The sequence below is a fragment of the Vulpes vulpes genome, chromosome 9 (genome assembly GCF_048418805.1).
Source record: "Vulpes vulpes isolate BD-2025 chromosome 9, VulVul3, whole genome shotgun sequence".
Taxonomy (NCBI): domain Eukaryota; kingdom Metazoa; phylum Chordata; class Mammalia; order Carnivora; family Canidae; genus Vulpes; species Vulpes vulpes.
This window is the reverse complement of record NC_132788.1, coordinates 98,330,845-98,357,944: the sequence shown is the minus strand read 5'-3', so window position 1 is coordinate 98,357,944 and position 27,100 is coordinate 98,330,845. Positions and strand designations below refer to the sequence as shown.

The following is a 27,100-nucleotide window of genomic DNA, read 5'->3' as shown; positions in this document are numbered from 1 at the left end:
AGAGGACCACATCTTCCCTCATCTGTTCATCCTCAGAACCTGGCATCTTGGGGGAAAAAATGCCTTGGACCGGAATCCTATCTCCTCTGCTGCTTGGCTGCCCCCTCCAAGAAATGGAGGTGACGAGGGACGCCTGGGTGGCTCCGCGGTTGAGCATCTGCCTTCGGCTCAGGTCCTGATCCCGGGATCCGGGATCGAGTGCCGCATCGGGCTCCTTGTGAAGAGCCTGCTTCTCCCTCTGCCTATGTCTCTGCCTTTCTCTGTGTGTGTCTCATGAATAAATAAAAATCTTTAAAGAAATAGAAATGGAGGTAACGAAACATTCTTGAAAGAACTCAGAGGTAAATGCTGGGAGGAGGTCTCCATTCTCAAATTGAGCCCACCACTCACTTCAGTCCACCTCTCCAGGTGTTTGTTCCTTGTCATCTGCTCCTGCCTCCACTTTCTTACTGTCTCCACCCCAATCCTTCAGTGACTCCACTCACCAGGGAGGGGATTAGTAATTACTCAGGGCAGTGAGGACTCCTTCCCCAGTAGAGAAGTCAGAGGACTTTCTCAATAGTACCCCCATATTAAGGTAGAAACAGGGCCCCTCAACTGCAGTCCCCCAGCTCCTCCACCCACCAGGCTCCATCATTACCATCCTGGGCATGTGGGGGGTTGACAATGGATACAGGGGAGACTGTGAAGGGGGATGAAAGGGGGATGGGGAAGCAAATGGAAGAGGAGAAAGAGGTCGAAAGGTGGGGTGGGGTCAAAATGTCTGGGGGTGGGGGCTCTGCCCTGAGACTGTTTGGTTCGACACTTTCTTCCCACTCCGGAGGACTCGGAGGGCACTTCTCAGCGGACAGACATCTCCTTGGCCCATGTAGAACTGGTCTGAGTGCGTCGGAGTATCCACAAGGCCAAGGAAGATAAACACTCCTGAAAACTTCAGCCTCGATGGAGGGACAGTCAGAGGAACATGAGCATCATCATCATTATCAATAGATGCATAGCAGTGGAAAGAGAAGCACAGTTGGAGTCCTTCAGACCTGAGTTCAAATCCTAGCTCTGCCTCCTACTGGGTGTGTGACCTTGGGCAAGTCGCTTCTCCTCTTGGGCCTCAGTTTCTCTATCTAAGAAAACAGGCAAATGAAGCAGCCTTCATCCACTGCACACCCGGATGGTGTGCCTATTGTACCTGTGTTAGCAGGATTGTCTGCACCATCTGACTGTGGGCTGCTTGGGGGAGTCTGTGCAGACCCCCGTGAAGGCTTGTTGAATGAGTTACAGGTCCTCATCCAGGATCTGATGAATGGAATTAAAGAGTCTGCAAAATGTTTTTCAAACATCTAGAAGGACTCCTTTCAACAGCTCTCAGAGTGGGGACCCTACGGATCAGAGCGGGACACTGGCATGGCTGTGACCACAGAGCAAGGCAGGATTCACATTCAAGCCCCAGATCTTTTCTTTCCACTGCACCGTGAGCAGACGCTGTGCACTCCTAGGACCTGTTCCTCTGGAGGGGAGTGGCCTGTTACACAGGACTGTCGTGGGTGGGGGAGGGAGGAGGTTTCGGTTGATGCCCAGGGAGGAATCAAGAGGTACTTACAACACTGGTTGCTGGGGACAGGGAGAGGCTTGTCTTGTTCATCTTGGAATGAATACTGAGAGGGAGGGAAGGAGGGAGGGTTCCTCTCAGGAGGGGCCAGAGTGCAGGGGACCAAGATGGTCCTCTGCTCTGTTCCATCCTGACTACCCCCTGCCTCCCAAATCCGCTCTGTCTGCAGGAGAAGGGATACAGAAGTCCACAGAGAAAGACACACACACACACACACCACAGTGAGAAACACGGACGAAGGAAAGAAACAAATAGAAGTAAGGGAAAGAGAGGGCAGTGGGGTAAACTGAGGCAGGGAGCAGCATAAAGAAGAAGGTCGGAAATGAGGTTAGACAAAAATTTCTCTGTTATCATGTAAGTGTTGCCTTTTGACACTCCAACTCCCACTAAAGAGAGCTCTGGTCTTCCCTTTCTTTCTTCCTGGCCTTTGCCTTCTGGGCCCCACTGGGTCTTTGCCCTGTGATGATCCAGAGCCAAGGAGAAGAAGGGAAATGTCGTGGAAGAACAGGCACAGAGGCCAGGGCTGGTGGGGGAGAAGTTTAAAAAGTCTGAAAGTGGGGGACGCCTGGGTCTCTCAGGGGTTGAGCTTCTGCCTTTGGCTCAGGGCATGATCCCGGGTCCGGGGATTGAATCCTGCATCAGACTCCCTGCAGGGAGCCTGCTTCTCCCTCTGCCTATGTGTCTGCTTATCTGTGTGTGTCTCTCATGAATAAATAAAATCTTTAAAAAATCTGAAAGTGAAATTCAAGGAGTTGAGGGGTGTGGGGCCCCTGTGTCTCCATAAGGGTACCTGGGAAGGGCAGGACTTGAGCCGACTGAAATAGTTTGTCCGTGGTGGACTGTATGTTCTCTGACGCCATCATTGCTTTGAGATGGGACCCTGATTTAGTCCAGTTAGAGACACAGACAGAGGGCGACAAGTGGAGAGAGAAGCAGATACAGAGAGCAGAGGACATGGGGAGACAGAGAGATAAGCACAAGAAGAAAAGCGTTCCCCCCTCCAATGCTCACCTCATCCTGGTCCCTCATGGCATTCAGCTGCTCTAGCTTCTTGGCCCAGTAGCGCGCCTCCTCCTCAGGAATGTCTGAAAGCAGAGCCCTGGCTGTGAGTCCAGAACCCCTCCCTGCCCCTCAGCCTTCATCCAGTGCATCCTGCCGGCCTCTGGGCTGGTCTCAAGGGGGTGGAGGAAGAGGAAGGGAGGACAGCGTGGTGTCCCACTCCCCCCCCCGCCCCACCAGAGCTGCCTTGGGAATGCATGGAGGATGAGAGAGGATGAGAGAGGAGCCAGATCCTAGCATTACAAGGGCGGGGAAGCCATGGGTTCTTGGAAAGATGCTGTGGAGAGAACTGAGCTGCTTCCACAGGCCTCTCTGTGTCTCTGCCGCTGTTTATTTCTACATGTCTCTTTGTCCCTGTTTGCCTCTTGTCCTACCCCCAGCTGATCCTGCAGCCTAAGACCTCACCAAAGATCAGCCCAGGGCAGCTCAGACCTAAGCCCCAAGGGTTAAGAAGCATTTGCTGCCTGTTGGTGACGGAGGGGGGTGGCCGGGGCGTACTCTGCACATGGCAGGCTCATGACCCGCTGACTCACTGCAGCTGGGAAACTCTCTCCTCTGGGGACAAGAAACTTTGTCCTCAGAATGCAGGTCAATCTGAACCCATTCAGGCCTGGCCATGCTCCTGGGTCTAGTGAGGGTCCTGTGCGCCCCACACTCACCTAAAGGCAGCTCAAAGCGGGTGTCAAGGAGGATGCGGTGGAAGGTGGGGTCCTTGGTGCCGCAGATCTCACTGTCTGCCATGATGACTTGAGAGTCCAATGTTAGCCATTCTCCAGGGCCTTCCTGGGGGTTGGGGTGGGGTGACAGGGTCCAAAGTGATGCCGGGGGAGCAGGGATCTGCTGTATGCTGACAGGGCCCCTACTCTCACAGAAGATGCCTTTCCCCTCATCTCACCCACACCCCAAGAGGCAGGGTCATGCTCACACTTTACAGACAAAGAAACAGACTCAGAGAGAAGGTTCCAGTCTAGGACAACATGGTGAATCCAAGGAACTCAGAGGCAAGGACCCAGAGAGAAGGCCCTGTGGGGCCATAAAGGGGTAGTCCCAAGCTTACACAGCCATTCCTCATCTCTCATGGACATATGAGACCCTGGCTTCAAATAAAATCCTTGATCTCCATCCAGGGGAGAACCCCCCACTCCAAGTGAACAAACCAGTCCTGCAGTCACAGGAGACAGAGCATGATATAGATACCTCCAGCCTGGAGAGGTCAGGACAGAGCCAGAGGGAGGAAGGGGGTTGGGGTATTCAGAGGGAAATGAGGGAAGGTTTCTTGGAAGAGAAAGCATGGGAGCTGGGCTCAGGGGATGATGGAAGGGATACTTGAAGCCCAGGGAACAGCACATGTGAAGGTTCAGAGGCCATCTTTGGGGTCTACAAAGGGTGAATGTTGGGTGGGGAGTGGAGATGAGGCTGGCAATGCAGGCAAGTGCCATCAAGAAGGCCTCCCAAAGGAGATGAACAGGGACAGCAAGGAAAGGTCCTAGAGTGGTAAGATCCTGCTGAGCTCAGCATGAAGGGGCTGAGTGGAAGGGGTGAAACGAAAGGCCAGGAGGCCAGAGAGGAGGCCACGGTCATTGTCTACTACCTTCAGTCTGTTGTAGCCTTCCCCCTGCACAAAGTGTTAATTACCCACAATACCCCTTCTCCTCCCTTCCATAGAAATACATTTTTAGCTGGACCCAGGGCTGTGTAGCTTAAGACTACATTTCCCAGACTCCCTTGCCACTAAGTGTCCACATGACTAAGTTCTAGCCAATAGGATGTGAGTGAAGTGCCATGAGCAGCTTCCAGGTTAGGTCCTTAACCAAGAGGGTGCCCGCCCCCCCCCCCCCCCCCGCCCCCGGCCCCTCCCGCCACCTTTTCTTCCCTCAACAGCAATGCAGATGTCATGGGGATCCTCCAGCAGCCATCCTGAGCTGCCCAGGGAGAAAGGCAGAGCAACAAGATGGAAGGAGTTCAGGCCCTGGTGACTTTAGAGCCACCATCACAAATGTTGTTGGAGGATAGAGATACACATTCCTGTTGTGTAGGCCACTGGCCTCTGGGCTCCTCCAAGTCACTCCTCCCCAACCCTTGGTCCACCACTCACTTCATTGGACTGGCGGATGGTCCGCAGGGGAATCCACACGGTGCCCACCATTGTGTCCCAGATGAGACCCTTGTTCCACACCTCCACCGTCAGCCCCAAATCCAGGCGGTTAATCTCACTGTGGAGAGACGGGGAGGAGCATGAAGAGGTAGGAGTGAAGGGGTGAAGTCTCAGAAAAGTCAGTTCACCTGCCTTAGGACACACAGCCAACTGGAATTCAAACCCAGGCCTGGGTGAGTCCTATCAGGAAGGTAACACAGTGGTTCTTGTTTTATAGAGGGAAACTGAGGCCAAAGGGTTAAGTTACATGCTCAGGGTATCACAGCAGAACAGGACTACAAGCTGGGAGGAAGGAGTGGTGGAAGATATTACACATCTCCTGCACCCCACCTCCCCTTGGCCCTTCCTTGAGCCCTCAGACCCTGAGCATACTGGCTAAGTGAGGAAGAGGCTCAAACACCCCCTGTGGCTCCCTGTCACCCCAGGATAAGGGCATTCAGGATGCCTCCAACCTTCCCAGGCTCATCTCTATCCAATCACATGGGACATTCCTGAGAACATGAATGATACCACCTCTAAGCACTTTCCACACCCTGGAAATATGCAGATTTGGGGGAAATCCTTAGTGAACGTCCAGTTCACTGAATTCACCAATTTACCAAAGATTTACCTTAAGGAATGTTCTCCTTGCATATATCTATGACCTGATCATTCAGTAACTGGTTTTCAGGGAGTTGGGGACCACATTGCCTCTCTCCCTTCACATCTTCCCTAAAATTGTAGGGCCAACTCCTCCCCTCTTTCTCCAATTTGCTCTAAGATTCCAACTGAGTTGTCTCATGGCCTCCACCACTGCTAGTGCCCAGGTAAACTCTGCTCAGGGATGGATTTGAGGGATGCCTGGTCCAAATCTCAGCTCTGCCAAGTATAGGCTGTGTGACACTGAGCAGTTGACTTTGCCTCTCTGGCCCTCTGTTTCCTCTTCCTTAAAATGAGGATCAGAATAGCATCCTCCCTCCCAGGGCTGTGGGAAAGTTTGATTTAATTAAAGGCTTAGAAGAAGACATGGCACAGGTTGCTGGTCATCATCAGAGAAGATGGGATGTAATACAAGGCCGTGAGTGGCTCCAGGTTGGGGGGAGGGTCCAGGTCATGAATTCATTTAGTTATCAGGCAAATATTTATTGAACCACCTACTGTGTGCCAGGCCTTGTCCTTGGCATGTGGAGCGGGACTCACAGTGGAGACAGAGACCAACTGGACCCTAGCCTCCTAGAGCTCACAGTCCAGGGCTACATGCCAGAAATGTGTCAAGAAATTACACAGATGACTAAAATAATAATTGGTGACTAGGGCTGAAATTACTCTCTAATTGCACTTTGGGGAGGGTGGTCAGGGAGGGCTTCCCTGAGGAGGGGACACAGCTGAGACCTGAAGGATGAAAAGGAGCCTGCTGGGAGGGGGTGAGGTGAGAAGAGCAAGTGCAAAGGCCCTGGGACAGACACAAGCTGGACATGTAGGAGGAATGGTCCAGAGGTGGAGGTGGTTGGAGCAGGTGAGCCAGGAGAGATGGAGGGAGGTACTGGCAGGTCACAGGGGCCAGGCCTAGAAAGAGGGTGTCGTGGAGAGGAGTGTGGGTTTTGTTCTGAGGTTCACAAGCCATGAGCCATGAGCCAGTTTAGAGAGTGACAGGATGTGATTTGCAGTTTTAAAAATATCCCCCTGACTGCCTGGAGGAGAACAGATTGCTAGGAGGCAGGAGGCAGGCAGCAGCAGGAGGCCAGGGGCGGAGGCTGGCGGGCAGCGGGGACCTGGCTGGTGGCCAGGGAGATAAAGGGAAGCAACTGGCTTTAGGAAGTGCTTTGGAGGCAAAGCTGATGGCTGGACATGGGACTGAGGGAGGAGGAAGTGGAGTCCCAGACGACATGCAGGTGTCCAGCTCTGCTCTGTGGGATCATCGAGGTGCCAGGCCATGCTAGCCTGGTCACTGCAGACTCACAACATGAAATCCTGCTCCCAGCTGGGCTGGCTGCCCCGCACGGCGATGGTCGTGCTCTTGACATTTTGCACCTTCAGGGTCACGTATGTGTTGAATTTCTCTGTGGTGGTGAGAACAGGAGTCAGTACAGTGGCTCAGGGACCCCCCATGCCCCTTCCTAAGCTCTAGATGACCCTGCTATGATCCCTCAGGATCTCTGAGTGCTTGGGACTACAGTCCAATAACCAGATCCAATATACTGAGCTGTTTCTATGCCTATACCCCAGGCCAGCTCCCCAAGTCCCTCCCCGCCAGTCCCTCAGAGCACAAGGGAAGGGCCTCGGTTCAGGAAGATGTGGACTCTTGGGATGCCTAATCTTGCTGCTTAGAAATGACTATGACCTTGGTTTTTAGCTGGGAAGACAGGCCCCAGGTAGTGGAAGAAAATTGACTGTGAGAAACTCCCCTCACTTCTCTGAGCCTCACTTTTCCCACCTGTAGCCTGATCTAAGAGCCCCCACCCTGTCCCTTAGGATCCTGGGAAGAGCCATTGACTCAGGGTGAGCACCACTCCACTGGATTCTCCAGGAGATGGCTGGGGAGACTTTGGGATCATAGGCCAAGTCTGACATTCTGTGATGCTCAGAAGACATGTAGCCCAAGTCCCCTGTCACTGGGTCAGACCTACTCCCCTATCTCTCCAAGACCCAGACAGACAGACAGACAACACAGGACAGAGCAGGAATGGAGGCCACTTACCTTGGGCACCATCAAACTTGGCTTTTTTGACTGTGGAGAGAGATAGAGATAGGGAAGGGAGATGGGGAGAGAGTAGGGAGAAGAGAGAGACAGAGACACACCAAAATAGAGATATAACAAGAGAGACAGGAGGAGAGAGACATAGAAACAAAGAGACAAAGAGGAAAAGCAAAGATAGAGAGTAAAGGGACAGATCAAGAGACCAAACAGAAAACAAAAACAAAAGCAAGATAGAGAGATGAGATCAGAGACAGAGACAAAGAGACAAGAAGAGGAGGAGAAACAGGAAGGAGAAGAGACAGGCAGGGATGAGAGGGAGAAAAAGAAGCCATCAGATAGATGAGCACAGGCAGACCTAGGGGTTGAAGGAAATTTGGACCCTGAGAGTAATTTCTGCCCCTCCTTCCTCCCCATCAAACTCCTCCAAAGCTCCCCCACCTCCAGCTGTGCCTTTACCCACAATTGAACAGGATTCAAAAGAAGGAGCTGGGTAGGGGACAGGAGAGGCCTCCCACAGGAAGTCCTCCAGGATTGCAGCAGAGAGAGAGAACAGCTGGGGAGGGAAAGAGGTAGGAAGAGAGAGGAGAAAGACAATCTCCAGTGACCCCCCTCCCCCTTTCAGGCCAGTGAGACTTCTCCCCCAATTATCCAGCTCAGTTTGTCCTACCAAATGCTCCAGGAGTTTGAGGTCTAATATTCATAGGGGACTGGGCGAGGTGGAACAGAGCAGCCCAGAGAGGTGGCTCCATAGTGCACACAGAGACATCCCAGGCCTGGCTGGGAGGTTGTTAGAGCCTGTCCAGCCCAACTTGCTTATGAAAGGCAAAATCCAAATATATGTCAGGGTTCCACGTGGTCCAGTCTTGTTCACATAATCCCACAGTCCCAAGTGATTTAAAGCAATTCCACTCTTTACTGGCTTTTCTCACAGGATATTAAACTTTCAACATTTCTTGCACCCTGCAGCTGCCCCCAGCATCATTTTCCACCCCTCACTCTGTATCTGCTCCCAAACCGAGCTCTTTCTCCTGCTTTCCACAATTCATCTCCCTTTCTCCTTTTCAATGAACATTTTTGTTTGGGGAGGCGATACACGCTCATTTCACAAAAGCCAAGGCAAACGAGATCAGCATACGATGAGAATAAGGCTCTTTCTACCCCAACCCTCACGATCCCACCTTGTGCAATCAGCATTACCAGCTCCTCGTAGTGCTAGAGATAGACAGTTTCTGATTCAGCAAGCGCATATGCATGTGTGCGTAATTTCCTACACAAATGACAGTATTCTACACGCTTTGTGGAAACGTTCTGTTTTTTGGTGTGTCTTGAAGAGTAAGTGCAAATAAGTTGAAGGATAAATTCTTGGAAGCAAAATTGTGTTTCTATTCTTTCTTTTCTTTTGAGAGTCAAGTTCAGCACTTTTCTGGGCAAATGCCATGGCTTCCCGTCTTGAGTTCATTTGTCTGTCCTCGTTGCTTGAATTTCTGTCTTGCAAAAGCACCCGAGTGAAACCGGTGAAGAGAGAATTCCCATCAAGGGTGGGGGACATAGAGTAGTTCTAAATACTTTTCAGTAAATACTGTTTGTTCCTGTTGTGGACAGATGGTGTGTGTGTCTGGTGGGGTGGGGGGGATTGGCCTCCAGAAGCACCAAGTGAGCTCCCCAGAGTTGCAGAGGAAAGAGAACCTTTCTATGTCAATGCCAACACCCCTCCCAAGAAGACCTAAACTTGAAATGCAAATGGGTTGTACATCATATTCTCACATCCAGATTTGGGTTTGGGAGGTTAGCGTGCAGAGGGAGCCCTTGGCTGGACATTGGGAGAGATGAGCACGGGTTCAGCATGGAATCAGGTGAAGCCAGGTTCTACTTATAGTGCTGTGTGAACCTAGGCAAGTGAATCCTCCTTTCTGGGCCTCCATCTCTCTCTCACTCCATCTCTCTCTGTTTTTCTAGATCTAGCTTTCCCTCTACCTCTCTGTCTCCCACTGTATTTTATCTCTGTGTCTCTGTCTCCCTTTCTCTCGCATCTGAAAATCAGTCACCATGTGCTGTCTTCCTCACCTTCTCATTCAAGGTACATAGCTGCAAGTGCAAAGGCCCCTCTCTTGAAGGCATGCTCAGCTCCTATCCCACTGGCCTCCCCTCACACCCTCAGCCCCACTCAGCCCATAGGGAGCTCAAGCACCCAGCCTCTCACCCCTGGGGCTGCATGAAGCTCAGGGACCCTTAGGACTGTACCCAGCAGGAACTACAGACTTCCCTTCTCGGGGAGCTCCCACTTATAACACCTGGTGACTGTGAAAGTGGAAGTGATGGTGGTGCAGAGGCAGGGTCGGGCAGGGAGGAAGACACAAACACATGGAGGGATCAAAATGCAGAAAGAAATAAAAAGAGGGAGGAGGAGAAGGGGGTAGACAAGTCATGAGAACCAGAGATAGAAAAACAGAAAGAAAGAAAGAAAAAGAAAGAAAGAAAGAAAGAAAGAAAGAAAGAAAGAAAGAAAGAGAAAGAAAGAAAGACATGGAGATGTCCACTAGGGAGGGCCAGCAAAAAGGAGAGGCAGAGTTGGGAGACAAGGGTTGGAGGGAGAGATGAGGGGCTGGTTGGTGTCTAGCCTGGCCTGGCCTGGGCCCTGGCCTGCAGCTCCTGCTCTGTGTCCCTTTTTACAGACCAGGGATAGAGCTCAGAGGGGAGGTCAGTCATTCAAGGTCTGTCCTCCATCTCCTCCTGGTGGGGGATGGAGTGTCTCTCTCTGTCTCCCTCCTCCTGGTTCTGTTTCTCTTCCTCCCCTTCTCCCCCATCTGTCTCGGTCTCTGTCTTGTCCTCACTCCCTCAGATTACCCACTTTCCTCCTCTTTAAGCCTCAGTGGGCCAGAGGGTAATGAGCTCCACGGGGACCCACCAGCAGTGGAGTGATTGCCGGGGGCTCTAGCTCTGACAGCTGAGGCCAGGCTCTAGCTCCCAGGCTGCTTCAGTGAGTCCAAGATGAGGACATCAGTGTATGTTCATCACTGGGAGCTCAGAGGGAGGAGGGGGAGACTCAGCGTGAGAGAGGGGACCGCAGAGAGAAATGGGGAATTGAGGAAGGGGCTCGGCAGCATGGGGAGGAGGATGCAGAGGGGGTGTGGGGTATGGAGCAAGGGGTGGAGGGCAGAGGACTAAGGAAGGAAGCTCCGGAGCTGGAGGAAGGTCTTGGTGGAGGAAGGCAGAGGAGCGGGTGTCATCCGGGGAGGGACTCAGAGGAGGAGGGGGTTTAAAGGAAGGAGGGGGCTCAGGGAAGGGCTGGTGGGGCTCCGAGAAGGAACCAAGTCTCTCTCCTTCTGTCTTCCTTGTCAGCAAACGAGTCATTGTCGCCTTCACCACCATAGTCGTCACATCTCTGCCCTACCACTTTCCCCCTGCTCGCTCTCGTGGCGCTGCTGGCACGGAGCTGCAGTATCGGGGTCACCGGGGCGGAAGCACCACCCCTCCCCCCCGCGAGCTCCTGGTCACACGCACAGGGCTATTTATAAAGTGGGCACAGAGGGCGTGGGCGACGCGACAGCTGGGAGTGGCGGGTGGGGGAGGTGCCCACTGCCTGCACGGCCCTGGGGGGCCCATTAGCATCCGTGCGGACTGGTTAGGACTGATTAACGTGGTTACACAGGCAGTTGCTGGCCAGGGCAGAATTGGTGAAAGGTGGGAGCAGGGGATCAGGCTCGGGGATTCCCACAGGCTCTGCTAGGCTCTGGGCCTCAGTTTCTGCATCTGGGAAATGGAGCAAAGCAGAGCCTTCATCCCTGCCTCCTCCCCTCTTATTCTCTCCTCTTCCTGCTCCCCTTTCTATTTTTCATCATTATTAGAACCGGCATTATTATACTCTCATGACCACTATATTTACAATTACCATTACCATTACCAGGATCATTACTATTTGTATTATTTGGTTGTGCCCCGGGTCTGGATGACACTGGATTCTAATTGAGGTGAATTCCGGTCTTTGGGCACCTCCTCGATGACCTGCCAGGTCTGGGATGGGGGCGGGTGAAGAGTAGATTCCAACAGTCGAGGGAAGCATCTGAAAGCCCCCCTTCGTGATGTGCTTATGGGGTGTCGGAAGACACAAGACTGGGGAGGAGGGAAGGGAAACATCAAGAATTTAGAAATTGGGCAGCCGGGGTGGCTCAGCGGTTTAGCACCGCCTTCAGCCCAGGGCGTGATCCTGGAGACCAGGGATCAAGTCCCAGAGTCCCACGTCGGGCTCCCTGCATGTGTCTCTGCCTTTCTCCCTCTGTTTCTCATGAATAAATAAATAAATAAATAAATAAATAAATAAAATCTTAAAAAAAAAAAAGAATTTAGAAATTGATTTTAAGATGTTGAGGTGTTTTATATGTGATGTCGATGGCCTATATGAGCTTCGTGATAAGGACACTGGCCCCACTGGCTTTCATGTGAGAGCAAGGACTCTTACCCTCCATTGACAGAAATAAGCCAGAGCCGGACAGAAGACTTCAGTGTAAAACACAAATGCACCAAGACCCTTGACAGGGATTTCTTTCTGTGTTGTTTACCAGCTGCCGCCACTTAGAACTAAGCCTGACCTATAGTAGGTGCTCATTAAATAGCGTTCAGGGAAATAATGACGTGATTTCCTCCTCCAGCGGCCCTGTCCTGAGATCTGACCCCTCTGCACGGGCGGGGCGGGCGCTGTCCACGGTGCGGCACACGCTGTCCCTGCTCTGTCCACGGTGCTGAACCCCCGGCCCCGCCCGCTTACCTCCAATGAACTTGGCACGCCTTTTTATCTCCTGTATACTACTGAGCTCTCCTCAGGCCTGAGAACGCAGTGAGCTCTCAGGAAATGTCCTACGCCCACGGACCTCCTTCCAGAAAGCTTTTAGTCCCCATTAATAAAAATACCATCATTGATTTTTCCTGTCATTGGCTCACACTTACGGAACCTTTCCACAGGCCAGGCATTGGGCCAAGGGCTCTGTGTGCCTCATCTCACTGGAGAGTTCTAGCAAACCTAGGCAGTGGGTGTTATTAGTGTGTCCAATCTACAGATGGGCACACTGAGCAAGAAGAGGATACAAGATTTGCCAGGAAGTGGTGGTTTTAGGGATTCAAACCCAGGCCTTCTGGATCAGGGATATACAGGTTGGCACCTCACAGAGAAAGCCCATTATATGTGGGAGGAAAGCGAGGTACAGGTTAGGGAAGGGGCTAAGATTGCAGCCCTGAAGATGAATCAGAGCCAAACCTGGAGACTATCCTATGAGTATAGTGAGAACAAAGACCCAGATACACACTCCCCTGGCTAGGTGATATCAGAAACAGGGCAGCCAGGGACAGAGGGATTTGTGAAGGCTTCCTGGGAGAGGAGAGAGGAAAAGCCACAGTGAATGGGGAGAAATGACACGTCTCTTTATTGAGTGGGTGAAGGAAGGTGATTCCACGACAGATTCTTACCCCATGAAACGGACTTACTTGGCTTCCCTCTTCCAAGAAGAAGCTCAACCTTCACCCCCAACTCCCAGTAAGCTGTGGAGTCAGACAGCTACCTCTCTGGCTCTGTGGCACTAAGCAAGTTGTTGAACCTTCCTGAGCCTTAGTTTTCCTCATCTATAAAATGGGTGTCTTGAGGATTAAAGAAGACAATGGGGATTAAAGTCATCAACACCATACTTGTAGACTGTTGAATAAAAGGGGCTTGTTGTTGATATTATTAGTTTTGAGGCAAACTCACCCTCACATGCATCTGCTAATTATATGCAATATTCATTCATCAAATATTTATGGAGCCTTTAAAAACGTTGAGTGGCCCAGCAAAATGCTGTAAGGCACATAGGAAGCTCTAGACCTGCATTCCCACCACTGTGATTTCATGTGTGCCATTCCCTCCACCTAGAGCACCATGTCCCTTCTGCTTAGCTTCCCCTCATCTTCTGAAACACAGGCAAGTGTTGGGTGGGGGTGGGGTGGGTAAAAGGAGGTTTCCCAAAGGAACAGAACCCTAGACACCACCTTCCCTGGTTCCCTCAGCCTGTCCCTGTCCCTCCCACTCTGACCCTTCCAGCATGAGGCCAGGAATAGCACTGGGTCTCCCGAAACAGTGCCTGGGATAGAGTAGGTGCCCAAATAATGCTTGCTGAGTAAATATATGAATGAATTCGTGGAGGAACCAGGTGACACTTGGTATTTGCAGCCTCAGGACTCTGCCAAGCCCTAGCAAGTGGATGGTGGGAGGAGGAGGCAATGGGACTCCAAGTAGACAAATGAGAGGGGACAGAAGCAAGACCTGTAAAAGGTGGTCTCCTATGTGTTGGTGTCAGGTATGTTTGCAAGAGTTTGCATTTGTGTGTATTTTCTAGTGTTACCAGGGCCGGCAGGTGTATGTGTACGTGTGTGTGTGTGTGTGTGTATAAGGTCATAACCTTACCTATACCCTCTGAATGCAGGTGATGATCTGTACATGTGTCAGGGGGTGCGGTATGTGGGACAGTATGTGGGACATGCTAGTATGCATGAGTTTAGGTATGTGAGGGCTTGCAGGTGATATGTTAATTAGAAACATATGTCGTGGTGTATGTATATGTGTTTGTGTTATACACTTGTATCGAAAGTGTATTTATTTACTTGTGTGTATACATCATCATTCACCTGTTCAAAGGGGCTGCTTTGAATGTCCAGGCAAGTGTCATCATGCATATATACATGTGGCCTTGGCATGTGTGGCTTGTGTGTACACATGTGTATTTCTTGGGATTGGGGGCCCTAACGGGTTTACATAAGTACATGCTTGTATGTCAGGGCATGAGTAGATCAAACATGTTTGGATACATCCATGTCCTCAAACATGCATGTGGACACACATGCATATATTTCGGGGACCATGTCTGTGTGGAAGAATGGCTGTGTCCTGTATACATGTGTGTTTTCACATATGAATGTGCACATGTGTCCATGAGCTTGCATTCACAGGCATGTGGTCTTCCTGGAGCCTTAGTGGATCCTGGGCATTTCTGTCCACATGGAATGAGTGTGTGTATGAATGTTTCAGTGCATGTGTATACAGATATGGGCAAACGTAATTGGGCCTCTGGTTGGGGATGTAGGTATTTCCCCATCCCCAAGAATAAGCTCAGATCCATGGAAAGCCCTCTCAGCCCAGCTCCACTGCTCCCCTACCCCCTCTCCCTTCCCATTCACCCCTTCAGCCCCCTGGCCTCTCCACTCTGGGCACCATCCCTCCCTGTATTTCACCCTCTCTCCATTTCTCTGATCCCCCCTTCTGCTTCTCCCAGCGTTATTCCATCCCTCATATATCTCAGGGCTTTACTTCCCACTCCACCCATGGCCTTGCCCCTCCCAGCAACACCCCTCCACTCTGCTGGTGATTCCCTTCCTGTAAGTTCCACAGAATCATCCAACACAATTCTTCCCCCAGGCCTCCATTTCTGGAAGCCTCACTCTTCTTATTTCCCCCCTCCCTTCGCACCACCCCCGCAGTCCAGCCTCCAGTTTGCGTCAGAGTGAAGGGTGAGATTCACCCTCCCTCACACACACACAACTAGGCAAACCTTCCAGAGGAACCCAACTTGGAGGGTGTGAGGCAGGATGGGGTGGGGTGGGAGGAGCAGAGGAGAGAATCAGCCAGGAACACTCACGTGGGCCCCCTCCTCCCGGGCCGGCCCCTCGCCCCGCCCCGCCCTCACTGCTAGACGACTTAGAGGAGGGGAAGAGGCCAATACACGGTTTGGACGTTCGCCTCGGCCTTCTCTTAGGCCTCGCCCGTGGCGGTTCCAGGGGGTCCTCTCCACCTCCCCATTCCCTTAACTCCATAGGTCAGGGGGTAGTTTGCTTTCAATCTATGGGCCCTTCTGTCGCCATCAGCCACGGTCAGGAATGAGCTCAGGGAAAGCAGGTCCCGGTCCCTTTAAGAACCCCCGCGTCCACGCCTGCCCAGCCCCGCGCGACAGCACTCTGGAAGTCGCCGCGGCAGGGAGCCGGCGGGCGGGGCCGGGTTTGTGAATGGAGCGACAGAGGGGGAGGGGAGGACGCCGGAGGGGCGGCGGGGGCGGTTCCCAGCTCTGGGCCTGTTCCCTGGGGTCCAGGCGGAAACCGGGGTTCAGCTCTGCCTCTCTCTGTCTCTCTCTGTCTCAACACAGTCCCCGCTGCCTAAGATCTCCCAAAGCCTGACATCCCAGGCCTGACCATCACACTTCTTTCCCGACCTCAGCCTTCTTGGGGGGAGTAGGTGTGAATGAGGGGGGATGGACCCCAGTCCTCGAAACCCAAGGTTGAGACCTCTATAAGCTTTGAGCCCCTGTTTGCCACCACCGCCGCCGCCTAAGGTCTCCCAGAGCCTGAGTTCCCAGCAGGAATGCCCGGAACGCCTGACCGGTGGGCTGACTTCACTCCCACTCCAGCCTCAGAAGTGAGGGGCAGGGATCATGCCCCCTCCTGTGTCGTGCTCCTCCCCCCCAACCCCAACGCAGAGTGTGGGCCTGGGCGTGGGCCTCGGTGCAGATGGCGTTCAGGCCCCAAAATAGCTCCACCCCACCTCTCCCTCCCTCCCTCCCTTCGGCGCAAAGTGGGTGAGGTGAGCATGCCGGGAGGGGCGCAGACGGGCCCTGCACCTGGAGGGGTCGGCTCCCGGCTGCCGACGAAGAAGGCCCGCCCGTTACCGCCCGTTACGCGTTCCCGGAGTGCTGGGGGGGGGCGGGGAGTGGGGAGGCCCTCAGGCGATTTCCCCAGCCCCCACTCGGGAGTCCAGAGGGTTAATGGGAAAAGCGCCCCCAGACCCCAATCACACCCCTCTCGGGACGGAGGGGTCTCCCCCAGCCCCTCCCCAGGACTCCTCACACCCAAGGCTGGAAGATCCCGAGAGCTCCCCGAGGTCCTGATGGTCAAGTCTCCTTACCCAAACCTTACGTGCTCAGGGCTTGGGGACCCCTCCCTCCGCCCGCCTCTTCGAATTCGAATTCGGAGCCCAGTCCACGTCGCTGAGAACCCACAGCCCAGCTCACTGCACAGGACTCCTTCCAAGTACCCTGCAGGATCCATTCGAACTACCCAACCCAGCTCTTCCACACCTGGTCTACACAGACTCCCCAGTCTAGACCAGGGATCCGGATAGAGGCTCAGGTGCCTGCTGGCGTCCACATGGGCCTCCGCGCTCAGCCACGTCCGTAGGACCCCCAGCGACCCCCACCAGGACCCCCTGAAAATGCAGCCACATCTGCACGGATCACCCCCTCCGGCGCCCTGACGCGTCTACAAGGGTTAGCGCCCCTCTCAAAAGTCCGGCCGCGTGGACTCGGGTCGTCCCCCCTGGAGCCCAGCCGCATCCGCACGGACCCCGAGCCCAGCCCGGGTTCCCAGCCCCACGGCCTCGCCTCCTACCTCCTACGCAAAGTAGAGACATCTCTCCGCGGTCGCCGGCGGGCCGGCTCTGCCAGGGAGAGCTTAGCAGCCCCTGGGCTGGGGCATGGCCGGGGCTGCAGCGCGCGCTCAGCTCACGCCGGGGCCCGGCCTCCGCCGCCGGCCATCTTGGTTCAGCACCGGGGGCGCGGACAGCTCCTGACGTGGTGCCGCTGTGGGGCCGGCGGGCGGAGCCGGGGACGCCTGATGGGGCGGGGGCGCTGCAGGCTTGGGGGAGCGTTAAAGGGCCGGCGCCGGGTGGGGCTCCCCGCCCTCCCCGCCCCCAGGGCTCCGGGACCGAGAGCACAGAGAACGGCCCCGCTCAGCCTCCCTGCGGGCTCTGCGGGTTCCCATCTCTCCTGGAGTCTCTGTGGGTTCCCTGGCTCTCTCTTGAGTCTTCTGCTGTCTCTTGGCTTTCCCTCTTTTCCTCTGTCTCTAGCTCTGTGTCTGTCTTCTTGCCTGTTTCTCTATCTCTTTCTCTCCCTGTGTCTCTCTGTTACTCTTTTTGTCTCCTCGTCTCTTTTGGTCATGTGTCTCCCTCCGAGCCTCTCTCTATCCAGTCTCTGTCTCTGCCGCTCCCTGTCTAGGTCTCCTTCTGAGTATCTTTCACTCTTTAAGCCACTCAGCCTGTGGATCTTTGCACACATTCATACTGGATTCCATCCTTCACTCCCTTGTGTAACTAACAAACTCCTATTCATCCATCAATACCCAGCTTGAACACCCCCTCTTCCTGGAAGCCTTCCCTGACTCCCCCACACTGACCCTATCTTCTGGACTCCCCAGCCCTCCAACTCTTCCCCTGGCTCAGCCCTGACCCCCACACATCTCTGCTCTCTAGCCCTGTCCCTACTTATCTACCTGGGCAGTTCCATGTGTGCCAGTGTCCTACAAACCTGTTCACTGTGTCATCTTCATTGTGTAGGATGGCACTAGAAGCTGAACCCCAGAGTCCTTTGCCCCCAGCACACGTGAAGGAGCTTCATGAATACAGAATGAATACGACTTGTCAGTTGCAAATGAGGCCTATACTTAAAACCCAACTCTGCCTCTAATCCCTAACATGATCTTGGGCCAGTGGTCATGTGACCACTCTATGCCTCATTTTCCCTATCCACAGAATAGGGACAATAAAAGGACTTGCCTCACAGATTTACAGATGTTATGTAAGCTAATACCTGAAAGAACTTGGAATAGTGATGTATATTGTCACTTATTGTTAACTCTCACTGCTTTTTCAATTTCTATTACGTATCAATTATCTCTAGGTAAGGAATAAGGGGTAGCAAAGACACGCTTGAATAAAGAACATTATCACCACAGTCAAAGACCCCATGGCCTCTCCTCTATCTCATTGTCCCTCCTCTCAGAAAGAACTATCCCAAATTTTGTTTTTTGTTCTATTTTTCTGTACAGTTTTACCACATATTTATCAACAAACAACACGTGGTTTAGTTTTGTGTGTTTTTGGACTTTATGTAACTAGAATAAAATTATTGCATATCTTACTAACCTTTTCTGTTTGTGCAACATGATTTTGCTGATATTCATCCACATTTCTGCATGTGGCTGTAATACATGAATTTTTCAATGCTTTACAGTATCCTCTGGATTTACTATACTTTTGATTATTTATCTATCTTCCAGTTGGGGAACTTTAAGATTGCTTCCACTTTGAGTTTATTTAGAAAAAACTTTTATAATCATTCTCAGAAATGTAGGCTGGTGCACATGGATTAGACAGATCATAGGACACCCACACGCTCAGCTTCACGAGATAACATCAAATTGTTTTTTGACATGCCTCCAACTATTTTTATCACACCCATACCATATAAGCATTCAGTTGCTCCACACCCTTATCAACACTTGGAATACTCTCAGTTTTTGGATCATGCCAAAATGGAGGGGGAGAACTGGTGCTGCATTTTGATTTTGATTTGCTTTCTTATTACTCATGAGAGGGACCTTTTCACGTGATTATTGATTTCTACTTAGGGTGAAATGCTTGTTCAAGTTTTTTATCCATTTTTTAAAAGATTTTATTTATTTGTTTGTTTATTTATTTTAGAGAAAGAGAGAGTACATGTGAGCAGAGTGGGGAAGGGGTAGATGGAAAGGGAGAGAGAGAGAGAGAAAATCTCGAGCAGACTCTATGCTGAGCATGGAGCCTGACACAGGGCTCAATCTCACAATCCTGAGATCATGACCTGAGCCAAAGTCAAGAGTCGGAGTCTTAACCAACTAAGTCACCCAGACGCCCCTTTTTATCCATTTTTAAAAATATGACTATTGGGGCACCTGGGTGACTCAGTAGGTTGGACGTCTGACTCTTGATTTCAGCTCAGGCCATGATCTCAAGGTTGTGAGATCGAGCCCGGCATCACTGGGCTCCCAGCTCAGCAGGGTAGTCTGCTTAACATTCTCTCTCCCTCTCCCTCTGCCCCTCTCTGCTTTGTATGCTCTCTCACTCTCTCTCAAATAAATAAATAAATAAATCTTTAAAAAATAAATGAAATGTGATTATAGTTTCCTACTGATGTGTATGTAGTTCATTAACCATATTAGATATGAATCCTTAAAAAAAAGATATGAATCCTTTGTTGGTTTATTTTTTTTAAGATTTATTTATTTATTCATTCAGAGAGAGTAAGAGAGAGGCAGAGACACAGGCAGAGGGAGAAGCAGGCTCCATGCAGGAAGCCAGATGTGGGACTCGATCCCGGGTCCCCAGGATCACACCCCGGGCTGCAGGCGGCACCAAACCGCTGCACCACCGGAGCTGCCCCCCTTTGTTGGTTTAAGTGTGCTTTAAAAAAAAAAAAAATTTCCAATTTTGTGACCTGTTTTCATTCTATTTCTGTTATCATTTTCTAAACAAAAGCTCTTAATTTTTAAAAATAAACATTATATTTTGGAAAAAATTTAGATATACAGAAAAGTTGTAGAGGTATTGAGTTGTAAAAATGTATAGGGTGTTTTTGGGGCAGCCCGGGTGACTCAGTGGTTTACCGCTGCCTTCTGCCCAGGGTGTGATCCTGCGGACCCGGGATCGGGTCCTGCGTCGGGCTTCCTGTATGGAGCCTGTTTCTCACTAGGCCTGTGTCTTTGCCTCTCTCTCTGTGTGTGTGTGTCTCTCATGAATAAATAAACAAAATCTTTGATAAAAAATATATAGAGAGAGTGTTTTTGTATACTCTTCACCTAGCTTGCCCTAACGTTGACATCTAACATGTGGTTACAGGAGATACATATCAAAAGGAAAAATTCAGGGGTGCCTGGGTGGCTCAGTGGTTAAGCATCTGCCATCGGTTCAGGTCATGATCCCAGAGTCCTGGGATGGAGTCCCACACTGTGTGGGCTGCAGGGAGCCTGCTTTTTTCTCTGCCTCTCCTTCAGCTTGTGCTCTCTCTCTCAAATAAATAAACAAATAAAATCTTTAAAAATAAAGTAAAACATTTACATTAGCACTTATTATTAACTAAATTGTAAACTTTGTGTTTCACAGTATTCCACTAATGTTCTTTTCCTAGTCCAACATCCAATCCAGAGTCCTACATTATATTTAACTATCTTATCTCCTTGGTCTCCACCTATCTGTGAGTTCTTAATCTTTCCTTATCATTTATGACCTCAATGTATTTAAAGAGTACTCGTCAGGAATTTTGCAGAAAGCCCCTTGATTTGGGCTTATCTAATGTTTTCTCATTATTAGACTGGGGTTATGGACTTTAGGGGGAAGATCACAGAGATCAGGTTCCTTCATTGTCACCAAAGGTCCCTGATGCCTACATGACATCACAGGGGATGTTAACTTTGATCATTTGCCAAGCTAGGCAGACGCCATCTCCCATGCTGTCTGCGAAGTTTATCCACTGTCAAGTTATTCTTTTTATCTTTTCCTATTTTGCTCTTTATAACCAAATCACTAAGCCCAGCCCACCCTCATGGTGAGGAATTATGCTCCATTTCCTGGAGCAGGAGTATCTAGGAAGCACTTAATTTTAAATTTTTTTATTGCTGTAAAATACACATAACAAAATTTACCATTTTAACCATTTTGAAGTGTACAATTTTTTACAGTTATAATGTTGTGCAACCACTACTTCTACCTAGTAATAAAACATTTCCATCACCCCAAAAAGAAACCATATCCCCATTGGCAGTCTCTACCCATCTCCTGTTCCCAGGCCCTGGCAACCACCAATCTGCTTTCTGTGTCTATGGATTTAATTTAAAATTCTTCAGTTTAGGAGCACCTGGGTGGCACAGTCGGTTAAGCATCTGCCTTTAGCTCAGCTCATGATTTCAGGGTCCTGGCATTGAGCCCTATATTGGGCTCCCTGCTGTATAGGGAGTCTGCTTCTCCCTCTGCCCCTCTCCCTGCTCATGCTCTCTCTCTGTCAAATAAATAATCATAAATAAATAAATAAGTAAATAAATAAAATTCTTCAACTTAATCTTTTCCTTTGCAATTAAGAAAATAAAAGACAATTTTATTTCCTCTATACCAGTTCTTGGAACTTTCGTTTCTTTTTCCTGCCTTAGGATGCAGGCCAGTGCCTTCAGTACAATCTCAGATACCATGGTAACTGACATCCTTGCCTTGTCTGCCCAGCTTAAAGAGAACATTTCAATATTCACTGCTAAATGTGATATCTGCTGGGGGGTTTTAATAGAAAATCGAGTTAAAGAGGTCCACTTCTATTTCCATTTTGCTAAGATTTTTTGCTTTTATCAAACATGGGTGGCAAATTTTAGCAATTACATTTCCTGAATCAATTGGGTTGCCTGTATAACTTTTCCTCTTATTCTCTCAGTATGTTTGATATGCATTAATCTCTCCTGTTCTCTCTTTTGCTCATAAGTTATCTCCCTCTATATGCCAAAGCCTCTGATAAATTGATCATTCGGATCCAATTAATTTTTAAACCCCACTGGCCCATTTTGCTCCCACCAACAGCTCTGTTACTTCCAAAGCTATTTATTTGAGCTATCTCAGCCCTCTATTTAATTATGCCATGCTGCCTCCATCTTTCTCTTGCACTCTCTTCTCTGCAGCCCCCTCCTTCCCTGGCTCCTCTTACTATGCATCTACACTCAGATCTTCTGCAAATTCATACTACTCTCTGTCTTTCCATCTCTCTTCTCTTGGCTTCTGATGTTTCACTCTTTTTACCATCTTATGGAATCCACAGAGAAAAGTAATTGAAAGACACATATAATGGCAGATAGTACACAAACTGGTGAGAAATACAAGTCTATGCACACACACAAGGAAGAAACTCATATGTGCACATGTGCACACAAACACACACACACACACACACACACACACCTCCCAGCCAGTGAGCTCCTGGCAATCCCCAACAGCCCAAACTTGTCCATTTCCTATCCCAAGAGCTTTAGCATAGCCCCACCCACAGCACCTATTGAGCTCAACTTTTTATTTTTTATTTTTATTTTTTTAAAGGTTTATTTATTTATTCATTTATTTTTGATAGACATAGAGAGAGAGAGGCAGAGACACAGGAGGAGGGAGAAGCAGGCTCCATGCCGGGAGCCGACGTGGGACTCGATCCTAGGACTCCAGGATCGCGCCCTGGGCCAAAGGCAGGCGCCAAATGGCTGAGCCACCCAGGGATCCCCGAGCTCAACTTTTTAATGGGGAATGAGCAGAGCTGCTTCTAGAGCCCTAAACCCAGGGCAACCATGCTTGGTCATCGAATAAATTCCCAATCTTTACTGGGTATATCTGATGTTTCTGGCACTGTACAAAGCTCCACAGAGGGGAAAGATATGAATCAGATGTCAATCAATTTGTTCAGCAAGCATTTGCTGGCACCATCTGGATGCTGAGAATTACTCTTATCAGCAGGTTCCACTGAGTGACATGGGTTCTAGCACAAAAGTTGGAAACAAACAAATAAACATACACAGAAGAAATCAAGGAAAATTATGAAGAATATGAGGAGGGTCCCCTGATAGAAAGGAATGGTGGAGGATGGGATAATTGCCTTGGGGAGGAGATAGCACATGAGCTGAGGCCCAAAGGAGAAGGACCAGGCCTGGGGAGAGATGGGGGAGGGTCATTCAAGACAGCAGAGCAGGTGCAAAGGCTCTAAGGTAGGACTATGCCTGGTGTACTAGAAGAATATCAAAGAAGCTGGTGTGGCTGGAACAGAGTGAGAGAAAAGGGAGATGAGTGAGAGGCTTGGGGTATGGGTAAGGGTCTAAGATGCAGAGACAGAGAGAGAAATAAAGAGAGAGAGACTGTGAATGAGAGGGAGAGATTGGGCCCTTACTCTTTGGGGAAGGACATAAGTCCAGCAGGACCTGAGGCTCCATAGGCATCTTATTGTCACTGAAGCCTCATTCTCACCCATGTCTCCCCCACCCCCGGACTCCTTACTAATGCCCCACCTGCACTGGGGGGGGGGCGACCACCCTGTACCAAGTTTAAGCACACAGTAGGTATTTCATAAATGTGAATGAGCTAGTATGTCAGAGGGAGGGAGGGAGAAAGGAAGGAGGAGGTGATGGGCAGGGATACGGAGGTACAGATCATGTGGGGTCTCCTGGCCACAGGGAAGAGTTTTATTCAAAGGGCAATGGGAGCCATGAGTTTTATTCAAAGAGCAATGGGAGCCATGAGAGAGCTTTGAGCAGAGAAGGAGCACAATCTGATTTATGATTTAAGATTCCAGGGGATCCCTGAGTGGCTCAGCGGTTTGGTGTCTGCCTTCGGCCCAGGGCATGATCCTGGAGTCCCGGGATCGAGTCCTGCATCGGGCTTTCTACATAGAGCCTGCTTCTCCCTCTGCCTACGTCTCTGCCTCTCTTTCTCTCTGTGTGTCTCTTATGAAAAAAATAAATAAAATCTTTAAAAAAAAAGAATCCCTGGGGAGGTGGGGAGGTTGGGGGGAATTGGGGTGACTGAGTGATGGGCATTAAGAGGGACATGTGATGTGATGAGCACTGGCTATTATATGCAACTGATGAATTACTGAACTCTACATCTGAAACTAATTATGTGCTATATGTTGGCTAATTGAATTTAAAAAAAATCTGTCTGAGACTGCCAAGGGAGCAGGGATGGTTGGGACAGGAGTGTGGGTGACAGGAGGCCAGGGCAGCATCCAGATGGCAGATGACAGGGCTTATGAGAATGAGGGATGGTTCAGGTTCATTCTGAAATCTGAGCCTAAAGGACCAGCCAATGAACTGGACATGCAGGCATAAGGGAAGAGAAGTGACAAGAATGAGTCCAGATTTGGGGTCTGGGAGGCTGGGAGATGGTGAAGCCATCCATCATATTGATGGAGAAGTGGCAGATCTTGGGGTGAAAAACCGGTCTGTACTTTGGACTTGCTGAGCTGGAAATGCCTTCAAGGCGCCCAATGAGAATACCCAGTACAGTTGGATATTTGAGTCTGATACGCAGAGGATAGGTTGGGCTGGTGATACAAATGGGATAGAATCAACATGAGACAGAGTGTGGCCACTTGGGGCCAGAGTGTACACAGAGCATGAAGGGCCACCTGGCCTCCAGGACCAAAACCAAGTCTTCAAACCGAAGGGTCCACTTCCACATGTTTGTCCATACCCATCTGTAGTCCCTGATATCAGGGCAACAGGCAATGGTAAGAGCAGGGAACGTGGAATTCAGAGCCCTTGGGATTACCATATACTCTTATCTTCTTCTCCCCACATTTCTGTGGTCAATGGCCTAGGGTACTGGGGTGGAGTGAGTGGGGGTGGAGGAGTACTGAGGGAGATGAAGTAGATAGAAGTAGGTTATGCTGCATTCAAGGCTCTCCTGAGTGGAAAGAAAGGCAGTACTCATATGGTTCCAGAAAGCCTACTGTGTACTTGGCAATGTGCTGAATGCCTGATAAATGCTATTTCCCCCAATCCTTTGAAACATAAAGTGGGTGCAATAGTATGTTCATTTTATAGACAGGAAGACCGAGTTCCTGAGAGGTTGGAAGGGTGGGTATGAAATGAAGTTGTACCAACTCTCAGAATAAGCCATTTCTTTAATACAGTTGTTTGTGTAATCATTCATTCAACGGACACAACCTGGATCCATACCCATGTACATGTAATGCCCAGGGTCTGGGAGACCATCTGAAGTCTGGAAGCGGATGTGGGGCAACAGAACCCAATCTCTAAGGGCAGGGCATGGACAAAGGAAGGGAGAGGGATTAGGGGGAAGGAGGCTCTGCTTGGGATGTTGGGAAACTATTGCTGGAAGAGTGGAAGCTGTAGAGCGAGGACATGGAGGACATCGTGCTAAGGACAATAGAAATTGGAGGAAGGGCATTCCCGGAAAAGGGCACTGTGAATGCAAATGCTCTGAGGCTGGACCTCTTGCTGGATCTACTTGGGACCCTCAGGCCAGTGGTCACAAAGAGAAATCAATGAGGGCAACCTCAGTTTATCACATAAAACAGGGATTAAAAACAGTAATTATTTTCTAGAGAACTAATGGGACGAGGGCAGTGACCTGCAGGGCTCTAGCAAGGGACTCATTCAAAGAAGCAAGGAATTGGACTGGCTTGAGGAGGGCGGAAAATATAAAAGGATGATTGGATCAAGAGATACGATAGGTCCAGAGGGAGTGGGAGCGGGGCTCAGCTCAAACCTCCAGAGTACCAGCAGGTGGCAGCACTGGGCCGAAGGGCGCTAGCAAGGCTGCATGCCGGCCACTTGCAGGCAAGGACCCTCTCAAGGGGAGTCAGGGACCCTCTCAAAGGGATCCAGGGACTGTGCAGAACTCTACCAATGTTCACTCCTTTAATCCCCTTAACCGATTTTACAGAGAGGGAAACAGAGCAAAAATGTAAGCCATGTGCCGGAGGTCACACAGCAGGTGAGAGGCAGAATTGGGATTCAAATCTAGGCAGGTCACTGGGATCCTTAATCCCTATACTCCCAAATCCTCCTAGAATGATAGTTTATTTATTTTTTTATTATTTATTTTTTATTTATTTATGATAGTCACAGAGAGAGAGAGAGAGAGAGAGAGAGAGAGAGGCAGAGACACAGGCAGAGGGAGAAGCAGGCTCCATGCACCGGGAGCCCGACGTGGGATTCGATCCCGGGTCTCCAGGATCGCGCCCTGGGCCAAAGGCAAGCGCCAAACCGCTGCGCCACCCAGGGATCCCAGAATGATAGTTTAAAACAAAACAAGGACTCCCTTCAACAATTATTGAGCTCTTCCTGTGTACCTTACACGCCATCCCCCAGCTATGTACAATCATTTCCATTTTACAGATGAGGAAAACTGAAGCACAAAGAAAGGACTCTGGGAGCCAAGGTGGTTCTATGCCCAATGTGAGAATGTCAAGAGTATGTGAGGCTCATCCACTGTTGGCCCTGGGTCCAGCTCAGGGGAGGGATCAGTAGGAACCTAGAACCTCTGCCCTCTCCAGCCTCCAAACCCCCACAGCCACCACTGCTCCCAAATAAATCCCTTGCCATGCTCCAGACCAGGGCTGCACCCTCATTCATGCCACCCCTTCAGATCTTGCTTTCCCACCACAGATGACCTGGACTTGTACCCAGATGTGGAGGGGTGGGGGGTATGAGGGGCTAAGAATATTCGACTAGGGGCCTTGATGCTGTCACTTTTGACAGATGGGAAAACCGCAGATCAGAGACACCAAGGTATTTGCCCAAGATACACAGGCAATATAAGGCACAGCTGGACTTGAACTCAGGGCTTTGGGCCCTCGTGCTTCTAGGAATACCATGAAGGCACTGTCAGGCAGGGCTGTGTCAACCCCTCTCACCCAGAATTCCCAAGGACTCTAGGGTCCTCTGAAAATGTTGAGACTCATACACACTGATTCGGAATGCAAAAGGTAAACTGCAAAGTTCAAATGAATCAATGTTTAATTATGTTCAGGAACAGGGCATCAGCTTTATTGGGATTAAAGTTGATGCATCAGAAAACAGGTCTGGGGTAGGATGTGGTCTTGCTGGGAAGACCCCAGCTGGGTCACTGCCAGTTGTCTACTGAAGAGAGCTACCTGTGGCCAGTCGATTTCCAAAGGAAAATAATAAATTACAGGATAGCTAACCAGGTGAGAGTTTAGCACATGCTGGGCTGGATCCTGCACGTTTTAAATCATTTAATCTCCACAGAGACCCTCCTAGGTGGAGGCGGTTATGATAGGGGTTCAAATGA

At 50.4% G+C, this 27,100-nt stretch overlaps 1 protein-coding gene across 1 annotated transcript in view; it reads right to left on the bottom strand.

The window, feature by feature from the left end:
* The window catches only part of UNC13A (unc-13 homolog A), a 64,556-nt gene extending 47,488 nt beyond the window's left edge, over positions 1-17,068 (bottom strand). Inside the window, exons 1-7 of the mRNA XM_072721259.1 lie at positions 16,888-17,068; positions 7,495-7,524; positions 6,757-6,856; positions 4,758-4,875; positions 3,322-3,445; positions 2,615-2,688; positions 1,595-1,649 (exon numbers count right to left, since the gene is read on the bottom strand). Coding sequence (XP_072577360.1) covers positions 1,595-1,649; positions 2,615-2,688; positions 3,322-3,445; positions 4,758-4,875; positions 6,757-6,856; positions 7,495-7,524; positions 16,888-16,909 — 523 coding nt within the window. The 5' untranslated portion in view covers positions 16,910-17,068. The remainder of the gene's footprint in view (positions 1-1,594; positions 1,650-2,614; positions 2,689-3,321; positions 3,446-4,757; positions 4,876-6,756; positions 6,857-7,494; positions 7,525-16,887) is intronic.
* Between the last annotated feature and the right edge of the window lie 10,032 nt (positions 17,069-27,100).